This window comes from Diplotaxodon limnothrissa, linkage group LG15 (assembly GCF_057381915.1).
Source record: "Diplotaxodon limnothrissa isolate DT_005_m linkage group LG15, D_limnothrissa_male_GT1.1, whole genome shotgun sequence".
Taxonomy (NCBI): Eukaryota; Metazoa; Chordata; class Actinopteri; order Cichliformes; family Cichlidae; genus Diplotaxodon; species Diplotaxodon limnothrissa.
The window spans coordinates 12,182,779-12,201,495 of record NC_140610.1 but is presented as its reverse complement, the minus strand read 5'-3'; the positions used below and the strand labels follow the sequence as shown (position 1 = coordinate 12,201,495).

Below are 18,717 nucleotides of genomic sequence, written 5' to 3'. Positions count from 1 at the left end.
GGCAGTAGTGACGCCTTTGTATAAGTTTATTTTTGATTCATACCGCCTGGCGTGAGTCACGACAAGGGCCCACTACTTGAGAATACATGCCTCTCGGGAGGGAAACCTTTGCTTATCATAATGGATGGGTAAAGATGAAACAATTACTAAATTCACTCGCAATTTCGCCAGATTTGAGCGAAATTATTTCAGATTCCTCTCTGTAATCATAACTCACAGGGAATAATTATTTAAAAATACATAAAAAATCGATCTTACGTCCTAATGGCAGCTCTTTGAATCTGCTTAAGGGTCGAAAAGCTGAGATCCGTGGCCGGTTTTGTTGACCTAATGACTGATAAGTCATCGAGCTCCTTCAACCGAACGCTAGGTGGCGCAACAGACTCTACTCCGTGCTAAAAACATCCAGGGCTTATTTTTCGTGCTGGAGCCAGAGGCCTCAAGTAAACTCAAGTGAGTGGAGATATGAGAAGCAGGCTCCTCTCTGTTTGTTGTTTGCACTTCTCAGCTCAACGTCCTAAAACTCTCTTCAGCTGTCAAATGACTCAAAATGGTGTGTAACGCCAGACTTCAGACTAATCTGATGTTCTTTCTCCCTTTCAAAATAAAGCAAGTGACAAAATACAAGTTAATTGAAATAATGATATACAAAAGCCTGTATCCAACATAAACATCCACACACACATGAACAACTACAGAATAGATTTTTAGTGCCCTGCTCACCTGACGTCACAAAATGCTCAGAATATGAAATTTTTTTGTGCGTTGTGTTTAAATACAGATTTTGCTCATATGCTCGTATTCTTATCTCTCATAAAACATTGCAAGATTTATGGGCTTAGACACGGGGAGGGGGAGGGGGAAGGGGTGACACTTGCAGAGGGGATGTTCATTTTCATGTTTGGAGTCGAGAGAGCAAGCAAGAAATACGAGAGAGAGAGAGAGAGACGGAGAGAAAGAGAGAGAGGGGGAAGAGAGAGACTCAAGTCTAATACCGCCGAAGACCACGCGCTACAGAAGACGGATGAAGGCACGCGACATGTCTCAAGGATTCAGGTAAGTTTTAACACACCAGGAAAAAAACATGTTTGAATGTGCATGGTGTTTGTAGCAGAATGGGAAACATGGACTGATTAAAGGTGACAATAAGAACATGTCATGTCATGCTTCCTATTATAAAGGTAACAGCTTAGTTTGTTTATTATTATTATTATTATTATTATTATTATTATTATTATTATTATTATTATTATTATTATTATTATTATTATTCATTTAAACCTAGAGGTACCTTAGGCTGCACGACGGATAGTAATAATATGTTTATATGTATATCGTCTATCTTGTAGGCTTCCTCGTATTAAACTCACATAGATTCGTATAATAGTTTCTATTGATGAGTAAAATCGTGAAGAATGCGTCTGTGAGGGGATGACGAGTGCAGCCAGTAGTCCCAAAGACGTCCTTGTACCGTGTTTGGAAAACGCGCTGTCCACGGTCCTGAAATCGGCAGCCTGCCTGATCTTGTGGATGGCTGAGCCAGCATCCGCACAAAATAGCAAGCGATCATTTGCAATGAAAACACCGTATTGTCTGAGAGGTTTTGAAGTAACGGACTGTCTCCGCACGTGTTAAATAGACGTAGAGGCTTGGCGGACCAGACAGTAGTACTGTTGAACCACTGTTGGCCATAGACCAGCTGGGTGTCCGTTTTGAATGCCTTACTCAATGGCATCTCGCGTCTGGTGGTTGATAATAGCGGGATAAGGAGGGCTGCCAGCTGTAGGAATGTGAAGCAGGGCGTTGATGTAAAGGAGCATGCGTGCTTAGTCAACTCTTTATACATAAACGTTTGGCACATCTGTCCTCGTTTCTCCTAGCTTGCACGTCACAGCAGTTTGTCTTGTTTCTTAGCAGGTGTGCGTGGATGCCTCCCAGGTGTCGTGCTCGCAGGTCATGGATGGGATAAGCGTGGAAGTACTGGCAGACAGCAGATGATATGCCTGCACAGTTGGCACGGCTCACGCGATGTGGCGCAACATGGCATGCGTAAAGATGGGTCTCTTAGCTCTCCTGTGTCTCCCCGCGTGTCTCTTTCGGGTTCTCGTGCTCTCCCACAGCAGCAGCATCTATGAGCGGTCGGTGGTCCCACGTGCTGTTTCCCGCTCCGTGGCTCGCATGGACGGAGACGTGATCATCGGCGCACTCTTCTCTGTCCACCACCAGCCGTCTGCTGAGAAGGTGGCCGAGCGGAAGTGCGGGGACGTGCGCGAGCAGTACGGCATACAGAGGGTCGAGGCCATGTTCCACACTTTGGACCGAATTAACGCCGATCCCAACCTGCTCCCCAACATCAGTCTTGGCTGTGAGATCCGGGACTCCTGCTGGCACTCGTCTGTCGCCCTGGAGCAGAGCATCGAGTTCATCCGGGACTCCCTCATCTCCATCCGGGATGATAAGGACGGGTCCAAATGGTGCATTGACGGTACCCCATCCAACCAGCCACCACCTTCCAAGAAACCTATCGCTGGTGTGATCGGACCTGGATCCAGCTCTGTAGCTATTCAGGTGCAAAACCTGTTGCAGCTTTTCAACATCCCCCAGATTGCCTACTCTGCCACCAGCATCGACCTGAGTGACAAGACTTTGTTCAAGTACTTCCTGAGGGTCGTTCCTTCAGACACTCTTCAGGCTCGGGCCATGCTGGACATTGTCAAGCATTACAATTGGACCTATGTGTCTGCAGTGCACACTGAGGGTGAGAGCCCATTACTGCTTGTCTCTAACACCACCACAACAGTAGAATAATTCACCCCTAGTCTTGCAGCCTATTAGTGGACAACATAGTGAAGCATCACAGCAAGGCTGTAATTGATCACAGAGTTTGGAGCTTGACAGTGACACATGTCCAGCTTTTATATAAGATGTTGTGCCAATCCTGGGTGTTTGATTGTCCAAGTGTGAAGGGCTACTACATATATTTTTATATTTATATATAAAAATAGCTTCACGTGTATGTTTTTTTAAAATTCAAGGTAGCTGGTCTAAGACATTTGATTACTATTTTACTTCTCTTTGAATATCACGTTGCACCTTCCTGTCAGTCTCTTGCTTTTTTGGCAAATGCATCCACATCTCTGTATTAAGTGTAGACCCTCATTAGTTTGGAGGGTTGTATTGGCCTCATGTACAGCAAAACATCTCATATACACTAAAACAGAGTTATGGGTGCCTTGCTCGCAAAAAATAAACAAACAAACATGCGCAACTGTGTAAGGTGACTACACATCAGGTCGTCTGATGTTCTTTTTTCTTCATATTGGCATGATGTTACAGTATTGGGATCCAAAGCTGGACTTTCTCATCAGTGTTATTAAAGTCATCATTACAAGTTGAAAAAGTAGAAATCTAGCAGGCCCTTTATTAACATTAAAACTGTAGGTGTTCTTGTGGAAATTTTCAAACTGTTAAGTGTGAAGGGTGAGACTGCACTGAAAAATGACGTTAGTTCTTAAAATTCCTCTCAGTGCATATAAATTAAAATGAATATCATGTCTCACACAGCGGGGCTCACTTTTGTCTCAAGAAGTCTTGCCAGTGCATTATGGTGGAGACGGGAGGTAAAAAGGAGAGACAGGTTGGGAAGACAAAGTAATTACTATGACATGAATTATGTCCATGGGTTTTCATTAAAGTCTTGGTGAACACACAGTCATCGACTGTGTGCCCAAATTATGAGTGACAGGCTACATTACCCAGGATCCCCCCCTGAGGAACTGCATACTCATGGGGAGTGTAAAACATCTTTGGAAAGTCCTATTATAGTCAGGTGTTGCAGATGGGCTTTGACACAGGTTGCTTTCAGATAGATGAAGATAGGGAGCTAGGGAGGTGTAGTACCTGGAGGCACATCTAGGTGGCGTCAGCTGTCTGACCTTCAATATACCTACAGCAGGATCCTGTGGGACTGAAGTCATAATTTAAGAGTGATGAGAGCACAGTCAGGGGAGGGTGAATTTCATTGCGTACAGTTATTATTACAGTAATATACTTTTGCACAATATAAACTTTTAAGATTTAATTAACTGTAGGCATTCTATTTTTTAGTCTATTCAGACTTAATATATTTTGCCATATGGCGACCTTACTCGACCTTTGAGAAGTCCAGTGTAAATCCACTAATTTGTTTTGAGCTATCTTTATTTATCTCTGAAACTGTGGTCACGACTGTCTTAAGCCCACGAGTTCCTATTCCCTGCCACCTTATTCAAGTTATAATTGCAGCTTGTTGCCAGTAGCAACAGCTAGGGCTGTGAAATTGCATAAATTACCTGTCCCGATTATCATCCGTCTGGTTGCAATGCTCCGAGTGGGTTTTTGGTGGTCATTGTCAAAAGGCCTGTCAACTAATGCACCACCGCCCACCTGTCTCACAGCTGAGATGGAAAGAGTAAAATAATTGGATATCATTATTTCCATTTACCAGTGGAAGAATGAAACGAGGCAATTGAAAATATCATCAAAGGGCTATCGGAAAACCAACACATGGCCACATTGTGTCAGAATAAATGCTTTAGTGTGATGCCTGTGTCAGCTGCTGTCTTCCTCGCTCTGTAAAGCCATGCCATGCACAGAGAGAATACTTTTTCTCCATCACCCATGTTTGGGAGGGAGGGGGGTGGGGGCAGTGAAGCCAATCACACAGCCCAATGTTTACACATTTTTATTTAAAGGTGCTTTTAATTCCCTTTTGATAACAAGCACAATCAAATGCAAGTTCGTGTTCCTGCATGCACAGCTGATTGACTTGTCTGTACAATCCAGGTATCTTGCTAAAGATCCGTTGGCTTCATCCGAAATCCAGCTCTTCACACATTAGTCAAGAAAAGTAGTTCACATGAAAATAGAAGATTTAGGCTCAACAGCTTTGCCGGGCTCTTGATTGGGATAGCATGCTGTTAAGCAAGGACAACGATCTTTACCCCTCTTGGCTTTGATTGCAATCACTAGCCGGCCAACTCTCACACTCATTATCAGTGGATCAGAGCTTCAACTCGGTCAGGGCTTGTTACAGTGAACAACTGGTGGGAAGGGTGGGGGGTGGGGTGCTTTAAACACTTGTTGTCCATCAGCACAATAATTAGAGATGTGTGGTTAAAAGCAATTACTCATATTTAATGATGCCAGTGTGTTATTGCATATAAAAAGGCATGTAATGCAAAACACCAAGATGTGGATTGTATTCCAATCACAGATGAAAGCTTCATCTTTTAAGCTCTCAATGACTGAAAATGGACCCATCATTAAGAAATGGGATTCCAAGACGCTGAAGATACATTTTATGGGACGCCATTTAAAATTTCGCTATTCTCACTGTCTCTTTTGTTGCGTCACCTGCAGGAAACTATGGGGAGAGTGGCATGGAGGCTTTCAAGGAGCTGGCCTCTCAAGAAGGCTTGTGCATTGCTCACTCGGACAAGATCTACAGTAACGCAGGGGAGAAACATTACGACCGCCTTTTGAGGAAATTACGGGAGCGACTACCCAAAGCTCGTGTGGTGGTGTGTTTCTGCGAGGGCATGACTGTCCGAGGTCTGCTGATGGCCATGAGGCGGCTCGGGGTTTATGGAGAGTTCCTCCTTGTTGGCAGGTGTGTGGGTATTTTACATTTTTTTGCCTTTTATTGAACAATTTAGAGCCTGCCTTTGGAAGGCTGCGAGATGCTGCGTTGTCCTCCTGATGTGCATGTCGCCAAGGCAACTGAGAAGAATTAGACCACATACCAATAGCACTGAATAGAAATGTTCTCCAACAATGAATAATTGGCATTTGTGTTGCCAAAAAAGCTGCAAACAATGCCTCAAGTCCATACTCTCTGTGTCCATGCTTCGTCATATTTGTCTTTATTTTAAGGCAGTAGCAGTCATTTCTTATATTCAAATGTGATTATACACGAAGATCATACTGAATCCACCTTCTTTATAAGAATCAATCCCTTTTATTATTAAACATCCTTCTCAGATATTCACCCAGTCCTTTCTTTTCCATATTTCTTCTCTTCCTTACTGTCCCTGTCATTTCTGGTGGTGGCTTAGTCACTGGAAAAGGGCAAGTAGAGTTGTCTCACACACTTATAGTGTCACATTACACCATGAAATCATCCTCAAGGAACATTCACAGTTGTCAATAAAAGTCACAGCGTATTTAATGCTAATTTTCAGTTCATTCCTGCAGCATCTTTCACTCTTCATTTCAGAGAAGGAAGAGGTTTTTTGGCACTTCTCTATTGTAGACTATTTCAGCCATATGCACAGTACTGTTAATATGTATTTTGATACATATGGCAAAACATATCCACATTAAATGTAATATTTTACATATACTGTTAAGTTACTTAAATGGCTAAATGGCTGGCTAAGGAAGCCTGTGCTCACAGAGTCCTTACTGATGATGATTAGACTGCTGAATCCTGAATGAATGCAAATCAAACTCATAAGCCTAGAAAAACAATACAGTACAGTGACTTCCTTCATTTTTGTATGTTCACTCATATCAAAAGGTAGTTCTCACAGACTAAAACCGTTATTGTTCTACACTTACAAAAATGTACGAACCAATTCAACACTGGATGTTAAATGGGTTAATTGCACGTGAAAATCCTTTTGCAGTTAACAGCCATTGGCTCTTTGCGTGTTGCACGCTCTTGTCACAAACTCTGCAACGCACATTTAATCTGGAATCAAAGCTCTGTGCATGAAACATGTTTTAAAGGAGGACTGAAGGTGCATTTCAGTGCTTACCTCACACGTGTCAGTCAGCAGCTGAAGTTTAAAAATCTTGTGTGTTCCGTTATATTTGTTGACATCAGTTAACTGTTCCTCTTAACTAGATTGTGGTTTTCATTACAGAGTAGTGTGTTTAGACAGAATCACTTCCTCTTTGTTACCATTGATGTTCAAGTGTTGCATCAGTCTCAACTGAAGCCGATAAGGTGCATTAGCATACGTTTTTTCTGTCGACAAATTATAATAATGCTGTTTATCGTACACATATCAATCTAATATAAGTTTTATTTGTGTAGCCAAAGCCTCACCTATCATTGCTTTAGACCCCAGCTGCTTCAATTGAATTGAAACACTGTGTTAGTGGATTTCCATAGACACTGTTTGTTCTGGTGCTGAGAACCACTTTACAAGGGAGGGAAGTTAAAAATATTTAAGACACATTCTATACTTCTGCTGGTCTTGTCATGAGATTTGGACATTTTCCCTTCATTACTTAGCAGTATGTAGAAACCTAAAGAAAAAGGTGACAAGTAGCAGGAGAATGATATAAAGTAAAGCTCTGATTGACTTGCAAATGAATTTGGGGCAAACTGTTGATGGCATTTGCACTCATGTGGTATGATCACTAACCATCTCTATTACAAGTTGTCACCAAGAAAAATGCTTAAACTTTAAACTTTAAGTTGTCTTTAGGTTGTGAATAAAAAACTGCTATTGCGTTAGATAAAACCTGTCAGTGACTGTTTGCCGAATCGAATTCTCTTGCACACACTTAAAGATTTGCTGGTGTGATTAGAGCATTTGTTTCCTGTCATTGCCCTTAGACGCCTTTCTGACTTCCTGTTCCATGTTTTGCGTCGGTATATGAAGAGAAGACAAGTGGTGCTCTCATCACGAGCATCTCTTTTGATTGAATATGCCATGTTCAATGCACACATGCATATTTAGGTTCATAGCAGAGGATGGCACTCTTTCTTTTTTCACAAGGCTTTTAAATTATCTATTATAATGACACTCTGGGCCGGCTGCATTGCTTCCCATATCTTTACTTTTCTCTTTCCTCCATAGGAGACGGGAAAAGTGTGTCTTTTTTTAGCTTCTGTGAAAGTCTCGATGGGCAGAAGAAATGCTTCTGGGTCAAAGAGAGACAGAGAGAGATGGAGAGAGTGAGGGCCAACACATGCAAAGCCATGTGTGTGAATGAATGAAGCTGGCACACAGGTATTAGCTTATCAAAGAGAAGCTTGTTTTCGTAGTTTATGCTTTCACCTCTGAGGAAGCTTTTACAATTTGCGTGTGCGTCTGTTTATGTTCGTGCTTTATTTGTGTGTGCATGTGTGCGAGTTCTAATAAAAGTGGTAATCTACCACAGAAAGCAAAAAAAGGGCCAGTAAAAAGAAAAGAAAAGAAATAAAGAAGTCCTCTGCACATTTTTAGATGACTTTGCATGCCGTGATCAATTTTTTGGCACTATGCAATATTTGGGAAAGTAGGTCACTTGTAATGAAGAGCTGACAATAACTGTTTTAGTCTTACAGCCCCGCATTGTTTGTAGTGGCAGCAGGTAGCTGATTTCAGTGGAAAGAGCCACAAAAAACCCAGTACCAGCACCAAATGGTAGGCAGACAAAGTTAACAAGTGGCTTTTGAACATAACTGAGCACAAAAACATGACAAATGTTGCTCCATGCCTGCTGGGTGTGTAAATAAACATCTCATAATATCAAGTTAAACCTGGTAATATGGTAATAATCTTCTTTCTGCCTTATATACTGAGACACCAGTTCAAGAAGAACCGAACACGATTATTGAGATACAGAATTCAATTAATCTATTTGGCGATTACACACTTTACATCCACTCCACACAGCAGAACATAATCCTGGTGATAGAAATTAGGACAGATCTGAGTGACCACGGTGGGAGGAAGTGGGCTGAGCGGACAAGAGCATGAAAACTGTTGAGCTGTGAGATTTAAAGCACGTGGAGTGGTGGCTGATTGGTTCGAAGAAGGTGGACAAAAAGATGATTCGACTAGTGTCAGCATTGGTGTCAACGCTGAGTTCAACAGCATGGGAAAGTGGAAGTGGTGTAAATAATAGACCAACGACCGAACACCCAGGAAAGCAGGCAGATTGTAATCCTTCCTTATTGAACTTCCTCATTAACTTCAGTAACCAGTCAAAAAAGCTTCTCTGTATTACCGCAAAAATGTCCGTCCAATGGTCTACACCAGGGAAGTTCATTCAAGGTCTCAAGTTCAACTATATAGATGGTAAATGGCCTGTATTTGTATAGCGCTTTTACTAGTCCCCCCAGGGACCCCAAAGCGCTTTACACACCCAGTCATCCACCCATTCACACACTGGTGGAGGCAAGCTACAGTTGCAGCCACAGCTGCCCTGGGGCAGACTGACAGAAGCGAGGCTGCCATATCGCGCCATCGGCCCTTCTGGCCAACACCAGTAGGCGGTAGGTGAAGTGTCTTGCCCAAGGACACAACGACCGAGACTGTCCGAGCCGGGGCTCGAACCGGCAACCTTCCGATTACGAGGCAAACTCCCAACTCTTGAGCCACAATCGCCCCCAAAATCACCACAAAATGCTTAATATCAGATAAGTTAAAACAGGAAATATACAGGAATAATATCAGCAACAGTCAGGATGGAATAGGAGCATAATGTTCTTTAAAAATCACACAGGCACACTTGAGGCTTTCACTGCTTTTTTCACCAAAATAATAAAACTTCCAAATACTGTCCTCATCAGGCCAATCAGTGTACTAATTAAAATGTAAGTGCGAGTAAAAAGCATTACACTTCATCACAATTATCCCATTGTTTTTGTGGTAAGGGTACAACTGAGAATATTTGAGTTTAAAATATGACACCAATTTAACATAGTTGGTGTATTTTTTTAAGGATAATGAAGCAAAACCAGTGAGGCAGATACTGCGGCCAATTTCTTTTGAAGCTTTATGCACGTCCTCATTTCATTTTACTTGGCATTAAAAATAATAAAGGAGCGTAAGTGGTGCACCAGACCTAAATGTTTGCAGTGTTCAAAAGCAGGGAACGCTGCGGTTTTCTTTTCCTTGTCTCGTATTTTACAGTGATCACAGAGCAGCACAGAAGCAGACACAAACACAATACCGCAGTGGCTGCATAAACTACAAGTGGGCATTCGGGGATGTTTGAATCTGAGAGCCTTTGTTGTTCTGTGCAGCTAACCTGCTCTTCAGACGAGGGCCAGGTGTGGCGACGTGCTCGACCCACTTCATCCCTTATCTGCGGTCGCTGCTCTGCATTACTTCCACACTTTACATCCACTCCACTCTCGTATTGTCAGTCAGAGGGCCTCTTGTTTTTCTCTCTCTGTTGTCAATCATGATTTTGCCAATCATTTGCTTCCATTACTTTGTTGCTGCAGGCATATGTTACACACACACATTGCATAAAGGGACAATATTTATTCCATCCATATATTCTGTCAGGGAGCTGCCGAGGCACAGTGGCAACATAGATTATCTACTTCATTCCAATCAAGAAAACACTGATGTCCATCTTCTTGTTGTGTTTCAAGTACATTTCAAATTTCTTCTCTTCTATTAGGTAATAATATGTTCCGCAGAAGATGAGACAGAGTGAAATATAAAAGCATAAGAGTAAGTGCAGCTTAGTCAGACGTTTATGGAGACACATAAGGGAGGAGAAGAAGAAGAGGTAACAAACTTAAATGTAAGAGGGAACAGGCTTCGTTAGTTTATTATCATAATACTGCAACTGGTCCAGTTTTTTGTTGCTTCTCAATAGTTTGAGTAATTCCTCTCATTTTTGATCTCACAGGGAAAACAGCAGCATCATTTACTCAAATCTATGTTAAACAAAGGACTCCTTGGAGGATGGCAAGTAAATTAACAAAATGACAAATGAATTAATCTAATTTGGACGTATCATTGTACACTGAACCTTTCTATCCAGTCCCATATATTTAAAAGCTGCAAATTCTGATGGAACTGCAAGTCTGCAGCTGAGTCGCTTACACCTCTTGTCTAACTCGAGAACAGGCTCTCTTAACTTTTAATGTGCACAGTGCCCGCTTTCAAAAACACAGAAAAAGTGAAGCATCATGTAATGGAAACTCTCATCAGTACATCTGAAAATGTAGACTTTTATGTAAGCTGTAGTGGTAACTTCCACAATCAAAAACATGATTCTGCACCCTCAATAAACATGAAGTCATAACTTTTATTAAATGCACCTGAAAAACATCAAATCAAAGTTTAATTTATTTAAAAACTCATCAAGGAAAATGTGCTTGGTATGGTCGGAATGGATATCAAAGCAAGTAAATTTGATTTGACCAAGTTGTATTATGTAACGTTTTACATTGTCCATACATAACAAAATTACATGGAAAATATACATTTAATTAAATTAGTTAGTCAGGAATTTGCTGTAAAAATACTGGAAATTGCTTTTTGACAATAGAGCTGAATTAAGTAGGATTACAAAGGTATAACAGGGGAAAACGGGGGAAATATTAGAAGTAAAATAATTGAGTAAGGGATTAAAGTTAATATATTCAAAATAAAGTTGAAGTACCAATTTCAGAGTAATATCTAATGTTGAAATCTCCCAATTCTTTGAATCTTTGGGCTGAAGGAGGGACAATACTCGGTGTATAAATGCTCAATCAACAATCATTTATTTCCATACAATTCAACAGTCAGAGCATTACAACGTCCGGACGGGAGAGATGCTACCAGAGGGTCAGGCACATGTCTCAAAATGGTGACGGGTTGCTCAGCTTTTTATAGTCTCTAGTGGCCCCCAGCTAGTCGTAAAAGCCAAAACATCACATTTTTTCTCTGTTACAGCGCCTAAGTTATGACCTCGGCAGTTGTTTCTCTGCTTTCTGTAAGGTGGGGGTGTGGAATGTGGTCTATCTATCTCCCCTGTCTTTAGACACAGAGTCTCCTGCTTACAACCTTCTCTTCATGATTCAACAATTAAGCATGTCAAGAAAACAGTGTAACACATTCCCAGCAGATCAAGGATACAGAGTGATGCACATTTATCTAATGAACTAATATGTGAATATGTTCTGTTAACTCAAAAGTATAATGAGAACTACACTACATACAGCTCACACACTCTATATTAAAGGGTATAATGTGATCTACAGCAGTATTCTAATTCAACTACTTTGATTACATATATAAGGTAACATATAATAACAGAATAATCTAATAATTCCCCCTTTTGATCTCTGAAAGAGATCACTTACAACATACCCTCCAGGGTCGCAAGGTCCAGGTTTTCTTGATCCTGAGGCCCTCTGTCCCCCTTTAACGGGTGGACCATATGTGGGATGACCTCTGTGTTCACGCAGTTCAGATGCAAGCAAAGTTAGATTTACAACCATAACAGCAGTTACAGATGACTCTCCCATCACTCCCCAATTCTCCCACAGCTTTATTTTGGTGCTCCAGTTTTCCACTCCCATTTTAATGCCACCTTATACCTTTCAAATGTACTTAGACTAGAACCTCTGTCTAAGGAGCTTTTAACCTTTATTTTTATTGCTGCAGCTACCAGTGTCTTCCAGTTGGGTGATTCTCAGCTTCTTTCTTCGACCTCCGGGGTTAGACCACCCTTTAGTCATTGCACAGTTCTGGGGATTATTCTGCCCCGATTTCAAACAAGGATCTGTGTGTTTTGGGTTCACCGGCGTGTCCCCCTTTTTGCCAAGAGCCTCTCGAACCTCGTTGGTCTGGTGTTCCTGGTTTTCGCCAACCCCTTCATGGTTATTGCTGTGTTTGTGGGATCCATCTTCTCCAGGAGCCCAAACGTCATGACACTTGACCCCAGTTGCTGTCTCGGCTGTCCCTACATCTGTCTCTGCTGTGAAGGGTCCTCACATCTCCGTGTCCCCGTCTGGTGTCTCTTCCTTTCTCTGCAAGAGACAGAAAACCAAAACACCTCTCTCCCTAGCCTTGATAATCTAATATTGTTATCCATTGTTCTTCTAATGATTCAAATTTGGTTTAAAATATTATGTTCAGGACCTATTCTAATCATAATCTATGTGTGTGTAAAAGAAATCAAAAATTAGTGAACCCTTTCTAAGTCTAACACATTATAAGCTTAAGTTTTACCATAGCTAAATTATTAAACACAGAAATAACGTCATAAGATGTTCATAAAACCATTGTTTGATGTTCGGACTCAACTTCCCCCTTTTTGACACACTCCCATGTGTCAATTCATTGGAGCTAGACAATTAAAAGAGAAGGTTGGTGACATCATATCTCAGAAAGTATCAGAAATTCTTCTCTCGAGTACCGTTGCTCCAGCCTTGTCATCCCTGAGGATCTTCGATCCCGAAAATGTCCCTTCTCCTCATGTAATAAAGTCTGTCATCCTTCCATGCCCTGGTAACTGGTCCATCCAGAGCTGTAACATTTTGAAATGTACATACAACAAGCCAAACCACACCTTGGTCACACCAACCCTTTTCTGCCCTGAAGATGTCCAACACCATCTTAGTCTGGACCAGGGTTGTAATAGTTTTGCAATTTTCATCAGTTTTAATCAGTTTTTACCAATTGTTTGCTAGTTTAGTTTAGTTTTTATTTTCTGAAAATCCTTAGTTTCAATTTAGTTTTATTTGTGTTTTGCAAAAATTAAGTGTAACAAAATCCCAGTTCCATCATATCAGTCATGCTCTTCTGGTTATCCTTGGGTGTTGAGACTAATAACTATTAACTCTTGCCGCACCGAGTGGTCCTAATTTTGGTTCAAGTGAATTGATAACCTTTTGAAGGCGATTGTTTCACACCTTTATTTAGATGTCCCAGTCCTGTTGTCTCGGGATACATCACGCTGCCTTATCTGGGGTTAGCTGTTTTCTGGGGATGCGGGTTGAGTGGGTGAGCTCTTCAAGGAGGGGGAGTGTGCTCCCCCTGATGAGGTCTTCTAGGTAAGCTAGGTTAACCTTCTTGTGTGAGCTTTTCAAGTGCACTTTAAGGTTAGTGGGACTTTTAGTTTTATAAATGTCCCTCATGACCCCCTGATGACCCAGTATTTCATTTTTGCACACTGTAGTACACATTTTAGTTTTTGCTTGTAGCTCGCATACTCTACTTGCCACTCCTCTAAGTCCTGATGTTTCTTAGAGAGGGCAACAGTACCTTTAAAATTATATCACATGTGTGGGGGTGTGGCCTTGCCAATTGTTTTGCCCACCTTTTCAAAATGGCTGGCGTGCCCACAAGCACATTTCATGGAAAAAGAAAGGTAAGCTTGATATTTACATTTAAAATGTTTTGTTAAACTCAGATTTTTATTTTATTCTTTTTGCAAGTACCCCTCCTCGGTGGCGAGAAACTGTTGGTGTTGTCAAGTGGGTGCTCTGGAAACAAACGCTCAGGACAGAACAGTTATCAGTCATGTACTTCCTACAAATTTTGCATATGTTTTATTCCATATTGATCCTCTGAGTGTAATGGTACATTTTAATTTGAATTTATCCAAACTAAACACAATATTTTCTTTATTTACTTTGCTCTTGTTCTTTTTCAGTACCACATCCTATCAAATGTCCCTGTCGATTATATTCTACATTTAATAACTTACTATTTCAAGTGAGAACCTAAATCACGTGGACCAATGTTTATTATTGCATATCTCTATTCTGAATGTGGCCAGTCATTCATAGGTATTGTTCAATTTTGGCGATTTTCCTCTATAAAATTTAATTGACTTTTTTACAGTGGCCTGCTGTGGTTAATAGTAACATATTCCAGTCATGAGTGATATCAATAGTTATCTCCACTGTAGCATTTGGCATTCCCAATAATATAACATGATACCTTAATCAAAACACAGCTAATATAGCACAGTTTTCTTAATGCAAACATCAGTAACTCAAAATCAGCAACCACAGTGTTAAGTCTGGAGTTCATACTTATGTGAAGCTAGAGTCTCCTCCTCCAGTCTCTCTTATCCTCCTGCTCCTGAAAAAACAAAACAAAACAAAGCGAAGCATCCACCCTTCTCTTGTCGGCTGGGTGAATTGTTTATTGGCATTTACTAATCCTAAAGTGGGTGCAGTCATTGTCTCAGTATCAAGTCAGTCAAAGCTTTTAGTCGTCAGTCCATCACAGTCCATTCACATGCATACCTCCATACACATTCATACCAGATGTTGCTGATAATGGAGTCTCACGCGCAACCTATTCGAGCATCCATCACCAGCAAGATGACGTCATCATTTTAAAGGAAAACAATTCCTTGTTGTTTTTTGGGCCGGATTGACTCGGTGCAATCCTTTTAGACTCAGAACTTCTCAGTGTTCCCTATAAGTGAATTTCTCCCAAGCCAATTACAATCATGGAGAAGCACACTTTGCAACTGTTTTTGTAAGAATATTTCATAGCGCTTTAAATTTCAATCTTTCAGGCCTGGTTTAAAGAGCTGATTGTTAAATCATAAACTCACAAAATATCAACATATCACCACCGGTGGATCACACCTCTCAGATTTTCTTATCTCAGTGCACTGTAACAAAAACGAAAACAGACATAACCAACAAAATACTACTAAAATAACACAAACTAGGGCCCGTTGCAGACATGTCCAAGCATAAAACTATCCCTCTCTCGCTTACGAGAAAGAACACAAGCCAAAGCTCACTGATAACATCAAACTAGTGCTAAACAAAACCAAACAATCAACCAGAAATTCACAGGAACATTTTGCTTCCTGCCGGGACAATATTGTGTGGGAATGAGAACCTCAGGTGCCGTAACACCTTTTGTTCCTCCTTGAATTAAAACTCAATCACAGAAAATGCCGTACTCCGACCTAAAACTTACACTATTAATTCATCATTTTCACTCTGTGCCACTGTTCCTCATCAGGGCTGTGTGAAGCACAGCAAAGAATTCAGTCAAGGCCTTGAGCCATAAACAGACATCACGCACAGACATTGTTTTCATAACCAAACCGTTTTAGAGCTTATTCCTAAAATCTACATAAATGCCCTCTGGGTGACATATAACACATTCTAAGTAATCAATGGCTCCTCATAAAAATTATGCATTGGGATGTTTGTGTGCAGCATTTTGCATATCAGCATAAGCAAAGCATTCTTCATTGCATCAGCGTGTGTGTGTGTGTGTGTGTGTGTATGTGTGTGTGTGTGTGTGTATATGTGTGTGTGTGTCATTTCTCACTCACTCAACGAGTGCACGTGTTCATGTGTGTATTTCACTTCATTCTGAATCTGTGTGTTTGGAGACGTGTGTGTGTGTGTGTGTGTGTGTGTGTGTGTGTGTGTGTGTGTGTGTGTGTGTGTGTGTGTGTGTGTGTGTGTGTGTGTGTGTGTGTTTGTTTCTCTTCATTCTGAGTCAGTGCATGTAGATGTGTGTGTTTGTGTGGGTGTTTGTGTTCATCACTTTCCTGTTCTGGTGTTCTGGGTAAACCACGGCCTGAAGCATGCCCTGGGGTCCTGCCCCCCTCTTTTTCAGTTTGTTTGCGACCATTGCTGCTGCTGCTGCTCAAAATTCAGTCCGTCCTGGTTCTGACCCCAATTGGGGCAGTCCTTTCTCCAGTGTCGATGTTCACCGCAGGTGAAACCTGCATCTTCTTCTGTGTTTTTGTCCATTCTGAGGTGCCTTCTGTCCTCAGTTACTCCTCTTGTCTCGGTCACGCCCTTTTTCGCCACCCGATCATCCGTGTTGGTCCATCACTGTCCTGCACAGTGTGAATGCAAAGTTATCAAGGTCAGCATTCTTTCGCTCGGCCTTACTTTTCATTCGGGCTTGGCGGGCGTCTCGTCACAGCTCTGTCAGCTGACGCAGTCTGGGAATTTTTCCCCCGTGTAGTGAAACGGGCCTTAGGTTTAGTGCTCTCCGTCTCGGCTGCATGAGATCACATTCCTGCAGGTCTGTTGACATTCTCAGGTCGTTGTTGTGGGTCCAGCTGTTGCAGCATTTGGTCAGTGTCACGTATGGGGGAGAGCAGGAGTCCAGTCAGCCTCGGCTTTCAGGGCCGGCAAAGCAGCCTGTAATTAAATATGTATAGAAAAAACAAAAACAAAACAAAACAAAAACAAACGAACAGGAAAATGATGTTGTGTTGGCTGTGTTATTCAGAGGGGAGACAATGGGGCCAGGCCCTGTGTCAGCCTTCTCTCCCCCTTTTTTTTTGTTTTTTCTCTCCCGATATAATCAACTCCTAACCCACCAAGTTGACAGGACAACACAAGTACATATTAAAATTCTTAAGATCATGTTTAAAAACCCAAAAAAGGAATTTTCTTTCATTCAGTAATCACTTTTATTAATCAATCAACAGAAAACATGTCACAATTTGACTCTTTTTACCACTAAATTTGTTGCGTCTTGCCTGGTTGGTTAGACCAGTGTTCCTTTTTTTTTTTTTTTTTTAGTTAAATTGTTGTCCTGCAACCCAGAGGGTTTCTTTGTCAGTAATGTATAGACTTCATCATTTAAGTATGTTAATTTTTCTTTAACCTTGCTGGAAAATCTTCACGTGTTCATGAGTGTAAGCTGTTTCTTCATTGCGTGTGTGTGCATTTGTATAAAAGCAGGTTAATTTTATCTTTTCTCAAACTAGGCGTTACCTTAAAAGGAGCCTTTCTCTCAGATTTCTCTGCTTGTGTGTGTTTTTGTTTCACCTTTTTGTTGTGATGCTCCGGACGCCTTCCCAACCTCCACAAGTCCGTTGGCCCCAATTTTATGTGTTAAAACTTCTCTTAATTTCTCCTCTAATTCTCTCCTCGCTGCTGTCTTTTTCACAGCTGCTGATTCGTGCTGGGTGTGGTTCCCATTACCTATAATTTTGCTTCGGCCGCTGTGCTTGTGGGGGCAGTTGGTCCAGGTCCGCAGCTTCCTGTATTAACACACTAAGAGATTTATTTAATTTCATTTTCATCACTGTTAAACAGATAAGCAGGCAACACGCCTACCTTGACAGCGTAAACTGTACGCCAGTCTCCCAACACATTCCTCTCTGTACTCCTCCATAATTCTCCACTGCACACCTCTTACTATCTCTCTTTTTTATTTTTATTACACCACAGAGTAATACACCCAATTATGCCCGTCTATCTCTATGTGGCTCCAAATTCCCTCTTTATTTTAATTTCACACTCGTCAGGGGACAGGCACACAACAATTTCAACCACTGAAACGAGGAATTCAACCTTTTTATATTTCTTTACTAATCTAGACTCAACCTTTGTTCGCAAAATGTGTCTTGTTCTAGTCCGGAATAAATGTGAACCCGTGATTACACGGCCGTTCCAGTGTTATTTCCGTAGCTATGCGGGGGCCCTCACCTCCCCAAGTCACCACCTCGGCACCCGGACGACGCCGGTCCTGGCCATGCGTCCACGGACAGGAGGGTCGCCACTCCTAGGGCAAAATGTTCCACAGGTACACTAGGCATCAACCTTTGATCCTAAAATGTGTATTTGCTCTAATGTCCTCCTAATCAAACACATCAACCGTCACTGTCACTGTGTTCAGACTTCACACACACAAAAAGCACACTCAGAGCGCGCCTCACCCACGGCCAGAGCGCGCCTTACACACACAGCGCGTTACACCATCAGTGTGACACACAGAGAGCGCCTCTCATCAGCAGAAATTTGCACAGAAACCTCTGAGCTCAACTATTAGATCTTCTTAAAGCACACTGCACCATAGACCAAAATACCCCTTTCTCTGCGCTTATGACCGCCACAACGGGGCAAAGTCGCATCATAAAAGTGATGCTTGCATCCCCGAAGTTATACCTGACATCATAAACCAGGTGTTGCTCTATGTACTTAAAATTTTACTTTGTATTATGACCGCAGCCCTTAAAACTCGACTGACGCCACAAACCACCGTCAAACCT

General features: G+C 41.7%; 1 protein-coding gene across 2 annotated transcripts in view; it reads left to right on the top strand.

The window, feature by feature from the left end:
- The first annotated feature begins 2,028 nt into the window (after positions 1-2,028).
- The window catches only part of grm1a (glutamate receptor, metabotropic 1a), a 41,052-nt gene continuing 24,363 nt past the window's right edge, over positions 2,029-18,717 (top strand). For both annotated transcript variants that reach the window (XM_085371913.1, XM_085371914.1), the window contains exons 1-2: positions 2,029-2,758; positions 5,401-5,650. In XM_085371913.1, coding sequence (XP_085228039.1) covers positions 2,029-2,758; positions 5,401-5,650 — 980 coding nt within the window. The remainder of the gene's footprint in view (positions 2,759-5,400; positions 5,651-18,717) is intronic.